This window comes from Epinephelus moara, chromosome 11 (genome assembly GCF_006386435.1).
Source record: "Epinephelus moara isolate mb chromosome 11, YSFRI_EMoa_1.0, whole genome shotgun sequence".
Lineage (NCBI taxonomy): Eukaryota > Metazoa > Chordata > Actinopteri > Perciformes > Serranidae > Epinephelus > Epinephelus moara.
Window position 1 is genome coordinate 25,963,629 of NC_065516.1, and position 12,164 is coordinate 25,975,792.

Below are 12,164 nucleotides of genomic sequence, written 5' to 3' on the forward strand. Positions count from 1 at the left end.
TCTCGGCTAGCTAACATTTAGCCGTGTTACTTACTGATCCATTAGAAAGAAAGCTAGCTGGACACCGGTGTTAAAACCTCTTTGGTCACGGAGCTCCCTCCATCTCTTGAACGCCTGACTGAGGTTTACTCTTGTTTTTCCTCTTCTTTTATCACTCTCCTTTTCGCTCTTCTTTGCCTCCTCAGACAGATGAGCTTGTTTTCTTTTGCTAGGCCGTTTTTCACTTGTCTCCAAACCTTGTCTGTCTGCCTTTGTGCTCGTGACTCAACTATCTCATGCCCAACTCCTCATAAGGACCAGCTCCAGTCCCTGATTGGCTGACCGACCAGTTTCGCAATACATGACGCGTTTCCTGCCATAAAGCAGATTTTTTTTCCGTGAAATTTCGGCACCGGTGGCAGAAGCTTATTGCAAAGATTGCAAAGCCACTAAGTAACCTATGTAAACGCTGATAGTCTGATTTTTACTGTGGACACTACCCTGTGCAACCCACATTATTTTCATAATGATACATTTAGGAAAAGATGCTGTCTGTTGCCTCTTTAAACTGGTTTTGTTACTTTCGTACAGTCATGCTAGCTTCCAGCTTTTATGCTAGGCTAAGCTAACCGGCTGACCAGGTCTACCTTCATATTCAGACAACATACTGTACAGACATGAGATTGCTATTAGCATCACTGTGCTGTGATAGGCTGGTACTATCCTAACTCTTACGACTGAATCAATCATGAATCATTGGTGCGAGTACTAATCAATCACAACACATTAGGGTGGATCTTGCCAAGAAAAGCATCAGATGGTATCAATCTTCTTATCTCTGTCTCTGAAAGAAAGTTAATAAGCTCATTTCACAAAATGTCAAACTATTCTTGCTGATCCAGATGGCGACTCAACGATCCATGTGCCAAACTGAGTCAACCTGTGGCGATGATGTATGATACAGAAGTGAGTGAAGTGACAGTGAAGGGAGGAGGACTAACCGGAGGAGGGATGGCTTCTGTCTTCATCAGGTCCTCATAGATCTCTCCTCCATCTTCGTCGTCGTACACGCAGTCATACAGATCCTCCTCATCCTCCACCCCGTTCTCACTGCAGCACACAGAAGACAGAGTATGGCACTGACTTTACATTACATCACGCTGCTGTTTGATCCGGAGTTTATGTGAGTGGGTAATGGTTTTCATTCCTGACAGGTACATGAAAGGTTTAAGCAAAAAACACAACGTTCTGGTTTCACTGAAGTGGATTTTAATACTACACAACAAATCTTGTTAGCGGGGGACAACACTTAATCCATGGCTGTGAAAGTGGCTCAGAAACACACACACACACACACACACACACACACACACAGGCAAAGACTGTTATGTGTGACGCCACAGGCCTGTTCTGACTGCTCACTTCTGAGCCAATTACTGTACCCTAGCAACTGGGCTAACATGACATGACTCAGTGCTTGTGTCTGCGTACCTCAGAACCAAATGTCCTCAAGAGGAAAGAAACATAAAAGGGATCTAAACAGAGCATGTAAAGCGTAAAGACCTGTAGCGTGCAGGTATATTAAGGTGAAGAATGGAGGGTGAGGTGAGGGGTGAGGATAAAGTATGGACTCTAGGCTGTGGAGGTGAACTGCAGGTAAGTTTGGTGCAGATTGCCTGGGAACCAGATGAATCTACGAGTTCATGTTTAATTCGTTCTGGCAGGTGCGTCTGGTCCATCTCGGCTTTGGACAGATTTCCAGCAGCCTGAGTCGTGTCAGGTCAGTCGCAACCGTTAAGCTAATATGGGGCGTGTTTTAGAAGAAGACAGTAAAGAGAAGCGCCACTTTTTTAAAACAACCAAGATGGCTGCAGCTGATGGGGAACTTTATGTCGAAGCAGCTAGCAGCTTAGAAGAACAACTCACTGCACTTCAAGCTTTTCTTGAGAAGAAAGATGTGTTTGCTGTACTTCCGACAGGATTTAAAAGTTTAATACACTAATTCTAAGTTCCGCCCTAATGTGCCATGATTTGCTGAACAAGTAGTGAGTCGTACTACCAGTAATTGCACTCATTGATTGTACACCCCTGAAAAGAATTAAAGAAAGAACATGGCTACAACATCAGAAAGAATCTTCGATCTTGGTTGGTAGAAACTTTGTTAACAAAAGAGCATGGTTGTGGTCTAATTTATTAATTTCTCCCTCATCTGCTACCTTCTCTAACAGTGTGGGAGGGTGAGGGAGGTTTGCCTGGAGGCCAACAGCTCTCATACTCCGTTCAATTGGCAGAACCGCATCTTACATCTTATCTGGCTGCAGTTCGCCGCAGAAGGTGAATCAATCCCCAGCTTATAGTTTGGCTGCACTTCACCACAGAATTAAATTAAACAGCTTCAGTTTGGTGAGCCTGGAGCAGCTGCGAGATACTCCAATGTCCACAGACACTGCATGACTGACTGCACTTCACCGCAGCTTGGTGTGTTTGCGTAATAGTTAATATTAAAGAGAAACAAATAACAAGACACTTGCTTCCCGATTCATAGCAGCAGCCAACGCACGACCAGACCTAGTCTTCTGGTCGAAGTCCTTTTAGCATGCTTTCCTCATAGAACTAATAGTCCACAGTGAGGATGCAATGAAGGAGGCGTTTGAATGCAAGAGTCTGCACTATGCTGACCTCATAACTGAAGCGGCGACTAGAGGCTGGGAAGCTGAGGTGCGACTGATCGAGGTGGGCTGCAGAGGCTTTGTCGCAAGATCCACCACTACTACGCTCCTCAAGGAAATCTGGATTAATGGGCAGGCCCAGAGGAAAGTGATCAAGGATCTGGCCTATACAGCTGAGAGTTGCAGTCATTGGTTATGGCTGAAGAGAAGGGATCCCGTCTGGGCCCCTTGGTGACCACAGAGGAGCCAACCCTCTGACACACACCCAGGCCTGATCAGCCTGTGGTGGGCGTCTTGTGATAAAGGCCGAAACACCTGATGATGTTGAGGTGCACAACTGACGATGTGTTGGGGGGTGGATCTGCAGGGTGGTCACAGCCTAAGCACCTATGCTCTGGTACGAACTGGACTGAAACTCCAGGGATTGTAACACCAAGTCCTAACTCATGAATGAGAGAAGTTCTTAAGATTTGAAAAGTCCCACATTAAACTTTCCCAGTCACACAGTGAACGTGTCTACAGCCTAAGTAGCCTAATTTTCTCAAGGGATCAAGAAGCAGCTTGTCCCTGAGCAATATTTCAGTCATGACTTTTGACAGTGTCAGTAAGAGTTCAGACAATTTGCTCTAAATGGTCAGTGTTGCTGGTGAATCTCTCTTCTTGGCTGAACGGATACGTTTCTGGGTTTCTGCACATGCTGTGTCCATTTTCTGCTGAACCCTGAGAGCTGAGCACGGCTCTGTTCAGTGTGATCCAGGCTGCCACTTCCACCTCCCATCCACTGCTGGCTGCTGTCAAACTGCTGTTTTCCTGTCACTACTGACTAGTGGGCTGCTTCCTACCCTAGGAGCTGTCAGCGCTAAACATAGACCAGAGCACCGTGTCAGAGAGAGGCTTCCCAACAGCATCTTTACTGTAAGATTATCTGTCTCCACTGACTCACATCACCGCACGAGTTAGAGGAGCTCTGCCCTTAAAGCCAATCCTGTATTTTTCCATATGGTTCATGCTCAGATCCAGAAAGTTACATTTGAGTTAAGGACAACACCAGGCAAATATAAGCTTCATTAATTAGAAGGTGAATACACTGGCTGAGGATGGGAAGCTATTCTTTTAAATTTCAATGAAATGTTTTTGTAGAGGGCGGCACAGTGGGCAGCGGTTAGCATTGTCGCCTCACAGTAAGAAGGAGTGGGGGAGTTTGCATGTTCTCCCTGTGTCAGCGTGGGTTTCCTTCAGGTGCTCCAGCTTCCTCCCACAGTCCAAAGACATGCAGGTTAACTGGTGACTCTAAATTGTCCGTAGGTGTGAATGGTTGTCTGTCTCTATGTATGTCTCTATGTTTATCATCGTCTTGTTTGAGGACACTGGGACTTAATTATCGTCTCGTTTGAGGACACTGGGACTTAATTATNACATGCAGGTTAACTGGTGACTCTAAATTGTCCGTAGGTGTGAATGGTTGTCTGTCTCTATGTGTCAGCCCTGTCATAGTCTGGTGACCTGTCCAAGGTGTACCCTGCCTCTCGCTCAGTATCAGCTGGGATAGGACTGGACATATAGGTCATCAGACTGTACTTCAATTAAGGTCCAATACAAGGCAGAGATTGCATTGTCTCTTTGCATTAGAGATAACATTAAGATCAGTCATGACAGCGATCTTGAAGGCTGAAATCTGTTATCTCGAGAAATTGGCAAATTGACACAAACTGTCCCATTAAGAGCTTTGTTATCTTGAGATAATTAAATAATTAACTCATGATCTCAAGATAATGGCATTATTTCATTGTATTTTTAAGAAAATGTGAGCATGGCTGTTCTTAGCTTTTGTAGTTGATTGAAAAAAATGATGAAAGAAAAACATATCAAAAAACATTCTCAACGGTATAACCTTCAAAAATCCATTTTAACCAAGCCACAGTCAAGTTTCTTAAATCTTTCAGATTCAGGTTTTATTGCTGCACTGCAATTAGATAAAGAGAGTCCTGTCTGCAATGTAGGTGGATTATGTAATGCTTTTGTTCCTTGTTCACTTTGTTGTTTTGATGAAATTGCTTTAAAATGAAGTTACTAAATGCATCAGTCAGAAGATGGTAAGCTGCCACCATATGTTCAGTGTAAGGCCACTATTTAGCCAGGAAGTTAAAATGCCATGAGAAAAACAAGGTTAGTTTGAGGTCCCCAAAACAGTTCACTTCAGCTCAGACTTTAAGGGTATTTGTATATCCTCCTGAGACCCTGTGTCCTCATATGAGGACATCACATTTTGGGTTTACTTGACCTTATACTTCATTCACTTAACTTACACCTGTTGTCCTCATTCGTGGACATCTGCCATCTAGTGGTAGTAAGAAGACAATACACTAATCCATGTAGAAACAAGATGGCAGCCATCTCTGCCAAGTCAGTCTGCAGCTGATCCCGACACAAAAGTGGACAAAACCTGATCACATTTTATGGTTGAAACTTGTTTATTTATGATTAATAATGTTTGTAGTTTGATATGGCAACAAATTTGACCAATTTTAGCAACAATAAATTGCTGTTAATTAGAAAGTACTCATCTGAAGACACTAGGTATTTATCATCAGCTCATTAGTGGTCATTGGAACTCATCTTGGTTGAGGACATTGGGACTTTATCATCGTCTTGTTTGAGGACACTGGGACTTAATTATCGTCTCGTTTGAGGACACTGGGACTTAATTATCGTCTCGTTTGAGGACACTGGGACTTAGTTATTGTCTCGTTTGAGGACACTGGGACTTAATTATCGTCTCGTTTGAGGACACTGGCATTTAATTATCATCTCGTTTGAGGACATTGAGACTTAATTGTCGTCTCGTTTGAGGACACTGGGTCTTTATTAACTTCTCGTTTGAGGACACTGGCATTTAATCATCGTCTCGTTTGAGGACATTGGGACTTAATTATCGTCTCGTTTGAGGACACTGGGTCTTTATTAACTTCTCGTTTGAGGACACTGGGTCTTTATTAACTTCTCGTTTGAGGATATTGGCATTTAATTATCGTCTCGTTTGAGGACATTGGGACTTAATTATCGTCTCGTTTGAGGACACTGGGTCTTTATTAACTTCTCGTTTGAGGACACTGGGACTTTTATACCTATCATGTCCTACTGATCCCAAAAAGCTAGGAGAAACTAAAAATGCATACCAAACAAAAGTTCGGGTCTCAGGAGGTTGAGTGAAAAACTGCCATTTAAATCTCCAGCGCTTCCATAAGTGTGTGGGACCAGGGTGTAAAAACAGGCTGAAGAAAATTCCCGCATGACTTGTGGGTTAACTTAGAAAAGAGTGGGATGAGCTCATGCTGAAAGCCTGGGAGGAGGTGGCTGCGTTCCAGTCAACACCCGGGGACCAAATGTTGCATGCGTCCACAACAGCCTGTAGATTGTTAGGTGGTTGGGACTAAATTAACAAATGATGCTTTATAATGAAGTGTTTCAAAGAGAAAATCTCCAACTTTAAGGGTTGTTTTGAGTGTGTGTGTGTGAGAGGAGAGGAAACGTACTCTATCAGGTCCTCCAGGTGGTTGTAGATATCCTCATCTTCAACACTCTCCTCAGATGGGAAGGGCCTTTGAAGGGAAACAGAGAGCATCATCATTATCCACCCTGCCTTAGAGTATACAGTAGACTGTATCATGTACGTTTGTATTGTGTCATTTCACTCCAACATACCTGATTCCAGTTTGTTGTGCAATCGCTGTGTGGGAAAGTTTAGATAGTGTGTCCATAACCTGCAATGGAAATAAAGACATGTTATTTTAATAATGTTACCTACATTATAGAGACCATACACAGTGTGGGGAGCGATACTTGTATCTGATGGGGTTTGTTGTTTGGGTCTTGGTGCTCCTGTGGTGCTGCATTTCAAAGCGGAGACACATGAGGGCAGCATTCTCACACACTCCAACACTACTACTACTGACACACATTGTGACTGTGTCGCTTGTTTATTCATGTGCCATAACAGACACAGTTATACTCCACACACAACTTATACTCTGAAATATAAGTCATAATATGTGTGACCATGGTGTGATTTGGTGTTTTGTCTTCCCATTTGTGTTGTGTCTAAAATCATAAATCACACACAACCCATTCACATAAATGTCATGAGAGAGGAACAATGAGAGACGTGTGAAACAAGAGAGGAACAATGTCGCCACAGCACACACTCGCTCGACGCAGTCAACAGTTAGCAGTGCACCCGCAGCAGAACACAGTCACATGAACTGATCAGTAATTGATCGTGCTGGGAAGTTAACCGCACGCTCTCGTGGGCTGACATGATTACTATTAGTATGACATGTAATTTCACACTGCAGTGCTCAGTCCAGCCAGTGCCCTTGACCCCTCTGCGTGTGTTTGTGACCTGCTTGACTAATCACAGCCGAACACACCTGCCAAATGAACGATACATGGTTTATGATCTGAGTCGACGGGGAGCTCTTTTGCAACCTGGCAAACGGCCCCACAAACCTGCTTTTGTGGGTCATCTAATCACTGACATAACGCGCGGACGTGCCGATGAAAAGATTGCCTGCACGCCTGCATTCACACGAACGCATCACAGATGCAACCGTAGATACATTTGGCCCGGAGCATGAGCTCTCAGAGATCAATACTGATCACACAACAGGCCTTTCCCTTCCCCCACCAGTAAACAGAATAAACAGTGTGGCACAGAGAGGCTGAAACATCTTCTGTTGACATCCTTTAAGCTATAAACTGTAACACTGTGCACCACTGGAACTAATAATGTGACATGTTGTGTGTCACTGATTTAAAATTAATGTTCATCCAGTGTAGGATGCTGAAGACTGATGATCTGAGCTGTTTTTAGTATCAGTATTCGTGTTTTTAACCACAAGGATCTCTCATTTAAGGACCTGCAACAGATACACAGACCGGTGCTGATCAATTGCACAATAATCAATCAAACTGCATCACATCCATCAAACAGTCCAAACGGAAGGTGGACGACACTGACTGACGATCTGTCTTTCACAAGTCTGTCAAAATCTGGCACTTTATCATGACAGACATCACAGGCAGCAGTGAAATAACAGCGCCATGAAACACAGATTCAAGCTGAGTTTATCAGTCGCCGCTCTGATCAAAGGGAAGCATTAGTGGCGAACAGCTGAACAGTGGGAGGATGCAGCGCCGTGTTTGTGACAGAGCTACATGGAGCTCAGCAGCAGTGATCACACATCATGACAGGAGGCAGCACTAGTGTGTCAGACCTGCATTTATATACATTAAAGTCAATCCAACAGGCAAGAAAATACAATCAAACTGGCTGATGTGCTTTCTATAGTTCACTACTCCTACTTTAAACGTTAGGTTTTCTTGATAGAGGACATATTCTGTATGATATATCGTATTGCTAAATGATTTTAACCCCAAAGCTCCTCCTCTTTCAGCTTCATACAGCCCCGACAACCTCCACCAATGAGGTGCAGCAGCCTGTATGTAGCCTGAGAGGCAAAACCCAGGGCAAAAAACCGTCTGAAAAACACCCGCTGCTTCTCCTTAAAGGGAAACTCTGCTGATTTTACACATCCATCATGAGTCTAAAGACAGTATGGTACTGACCCTTCGCTAAGTCCCGCCCCCAGACACAGACCAGTCAATCATAACGTAGCATCAGGCCGGCTCAGACCAGGGTCCGACAACATTGACTCTAATGCAGTCGTTTCAGATTTCCTTCATTTTCAGGCTGGTTTTGTGGATTTGGAGCTAAATGTTATGTGTATTAATGATACTCGTTACCTGGAGAGGTTGGAAACAGATATACGTTTCTTCCCTGTTCCAAAACCAAAATCAAACCCTGAAAAGTGTAGGGTTAGCTAGCTAGCTACTGAAGATATAGCCTACTGAATGTATACACATGCTGCTTTTGCTTTTTAATGATTATAACAGTGAAACAAAGACGGACCCTGCTGTACAGGAACCAGTGAAGGGAAGCAAGGAAACTGTTTGACTTCCCCCAGAGATCCCTGCCCTNAACACAGACTGTAGACCCCTCTGTCTGCTTCTCTCTGGAATCACTCTTTCATTTCTCCAAAAATATGATAATATGTCTTCAGGGAGTGCAGTTAGTTACAGTGTGGGCTCCATGCTTACTGCGACAGCTTGTTGGTCCATCACAAAGGGGCGGGGCTTAGCGTAAGGTCAACTGCTCTGAGCACACAGTAATAACTGAAGGAAACTCAGGTGAGCAACCAAAGCAACACAAGCACCAAAACTAACACCCATAGAGCTGATTTAGAGCTGTCAAACTATCAACTAAGCACAGAGTCCTGAAGCAGCAGCCTGGATGTTAAACAGCCTCCGCAATCAATGTGCCTTCAGCAAGCAGAGGAATGAAACAGTTTTCAGTGTAATTGTAAACATTTTGGGACAACTCAACATACAGTACAGTATGTGCTCAGGAACTCGTGTTCTGTTAAAATAAAAAAGCAACATGTCAGTGATATTGTTGCAGTTCAAACACAGACATGAATGAGTGCTGTGAGTATGGCTCATTTCTGAGTGCATCCTCTGATACTCTGAGAGATTCTTCCCCCCTTTCCAGTTATTAATCCTCACACAGTTATCAGACAGAGTCGATAGAGTTCTCCTTCCAATAATAAATGAAGGGCATGACATCCGGAGGCCAGTTGGCAGGTACAGCATGTCCAAAAGCTGAAGATCCACTGCGTGCTGAACACAGCTTTGGAGGCTTTCCAGTTTTGGCTGGCAGGCGACTTTGGGGGACGAGTCGTGGATAGTTGTGCTTTTTGGCTTCACTGAATACATGAGTCACACTCATTCGCAACAAAACTGACCATCTGCACACGGCCAAGACTCACACACGTCTCTGAAGACTCACAAGTATTAAATCCATCAGTGGTCGCACCACTGTTAATAGAAAGATGTCAAGGAAATGTCCACAAATGAGAGGTTTGAATTCCAAGAGTCGATTATTTTAGCTTTAAAAAAAATCAGTCAGCGAAACTAAAATATAGATGATTACTACTGTCCTCAGACCTTCATTATGCAAGATTTTAATAATACATCATCTGCTCTTTAAAGCTGCTTTGAGCAACTGTGTCATCAGCCAAAATCACAGAGGCTGAAACAGCAAGAAAAAAACCCCGTACAGTAAGACATCATCGTCCAAATTAAAAAGATCAAAGGTCCTGCGTTAGCTTTGGTGTCCAGTGTGCGCACATAAAGCAGAGGTCACGGGCTCAGCAGCATGTAACAGATGAGTGTTGATGCAGGGGGACTGGCTCTCTGATGGAGGTTAATAAACCTGCCCTGCCTGACCACGTCTGCACCGCCGGATCTAATGATTCACACCAGAGCAATTAAAGCAGGATGAGGGATGTGTCTGCACAGATGAAAGGGAGACGAGTACAGTGTGTGTATCTCCGTGTGTGTGTGTGCTTGGATACAGGTGTGTGTTGGCGGCAATCTGTCTGCTTTCAGTGAGTTTCAAAAACAACAATCACTTCACACTCTAAGTGTTTATTTCTGCATTGATAGACACGGCACGCTTGAGTCAAAATTGCAGCTATTTAGTTTTATGTAATTATAATTGTATGCATTATAAGTGGAAACAGCTTTGACACAGTAATTATACGACAGATCATCCAAACTCTTCCCAGATAATATACTGTACGTAAAATGTTCTTTCATACTTCAATAAATATCCATCACATGCTCCATGTTCTCACACAGCGATGTCACCGATTGGATTTTAAATGGAAACTACATCAAACACAGATGTTTCCACAGAAAGATCAATAACAGCCCCATATATCACTTCACGTAGATCAAAGAGAAAATTTTACCCTCAGCGAGACAATTTCTAATATCCGCTATTGGCATGCAAACCCACTGATCGCCTCCTCTTTATATATTCGGAGACGTCCTTCGCCGCCTCTCGTGGTAGAGGGCACCTGAAGAAAATGGGGGATGCATTTTAGATGTATGACACGCCAACAGTTTTATTGGTTTCACACACAACCCAGCACGCTGTCCCAGTTTCCCGCACTCAGCTTTTACTCCTCCTTTCTGTGGCTTTGCCTTCAAAACCAAAAGAAAAAAGAGCACTTTTAATTCCTGTTTACAGACTGTAATTGAGGTCACCTACCCACTTCTGAAATCAGTGCTGGAAATGGTGCTTACTGTTACTGCAGCGTTTCACCAGAAAACAAACGGAACTGCAGTGTCAAAATGAAATTTGTTACCTTGTTAGGGACGTTTTGTGAATCCTCTCTATTTGATAGACGCTGCAGCTCTCTGTGTTCATACCTGTGTCCCTGTGCCATTATCCTTATAATGCATGTGACATTATTGTTATTATAAACTTAAAGGTCCAGTGTGTAGGATTAAGGGGATATATTGGCAGAAAAAGAATATGACAAGTATTTTTTTCTTTAGTGTATTATCACCTGAAAATAAGAGTGTAGTGTTGTAAAGTTTAGTTGATTCAAAACACACATTGAAAACACATTAAACACACACTGAACACACATTGAACATGGCTCAATGGCAACCATTTCAAACACAAGTACACAAATTACTGACAGCATTCACAGACAAAGCACTTGTCTTTTGCTGGACACAAAAACAACATGCTAATATTTTTAGCATAAGCCTATGGCATTTTACATTGTATAAATTAGCCTAGCAGCTAGTGGACTTTTCCTCTTCTCATATAAAACCAGGGACAACAGCAACATTTAACAAAGGTAACGTTAGAAAATTCAGCCCTATTACAACTCACAAGGTTCACTGACAAAACAACTGTCTTTTACTAAACACGTATTCCAAACAAATACAACATGCTAACATTATTAGCACAAGCTCAGTGCATTTTACATTGTCTTCACAATTTCTTGTCTGTGAAATAAAAGTAAATAAAAGCTTTGTTTCCACTGAGGGAAATGGTTTCAAAAATAGACAGTAGGTCTGCGGCGCCACCACATGTAGTTACATTTCTGGGCTGGTGCATGTCAGGCTACGGCGTAGGGTGCAGCATAGGCTCTATGTCTATGCAGAGCCAACGCCAAAGGTATAGCATCGATTTGACGCAGGAGTATAAATCCAGCTTGAGAATGGGCTGTTTCTATCTACATAGGAAATGGATCGTTGTTTATGGAGATTGCGGTGTTCACTGCTATGTTTCTACAGAAGCCCAGAAAATGAACAAACCAAACACTAGATCTAGAAAGGGCCGTTTACATTTGTGTTTTTGCCACCAGAAGCCAGTCTGCAACAAGCTACGCCAGAAAAAGTGCTTTGTAACATACAACTGCTTTATTCAGTGTTTTTACCAGTTTGTTTTGAAGAGGATGAGACCTCTGCGAATAATTCAGCTCCCATGGAAAACCTCCTGAACGTCTGGATCTTAAGTTATTGGAGAAAAAAAAAAATCTTACTGAACTTTGAAATGATAAAGTGATCACTGCATCTCTCCTCATACATTCTGAA

At 43.1% G+C, this 12,164-nt stretch overlaps 1 protein-coding gene across 1 annotated transcript in view; it reads right to left on the reverse strand.

Annotated features, from left to right (window-relative positions):
* Positions 1 to 12,164, reverse strand: part of LOC126398166 (guanine nucleotide exchange factor VAV3) — a 125,173-nt gene that overhangs the window by 62,060 nt on the left and 50,949 nt on the right. The window contains exons 3-5 of the mRNA XM_050057388.1: positions 6,351 to 6,409; positions 6,182 to 6,247; positions 981 to 1,089 (exon numbers count right to left, since the gene is read on the reverse strand). Coding sequence (XP_049913345.1) covers positions 981 to 1,089; positions 6,182 to 6,247; positions 6,351 to 6,409 — 234 coding nt within the window. The remainder of the gene's footprint in view (positions 1 to 980; positions 1,090 to 6,181; positions 6,248 to 6,350; positions 6,410 to 12,164) is intronic.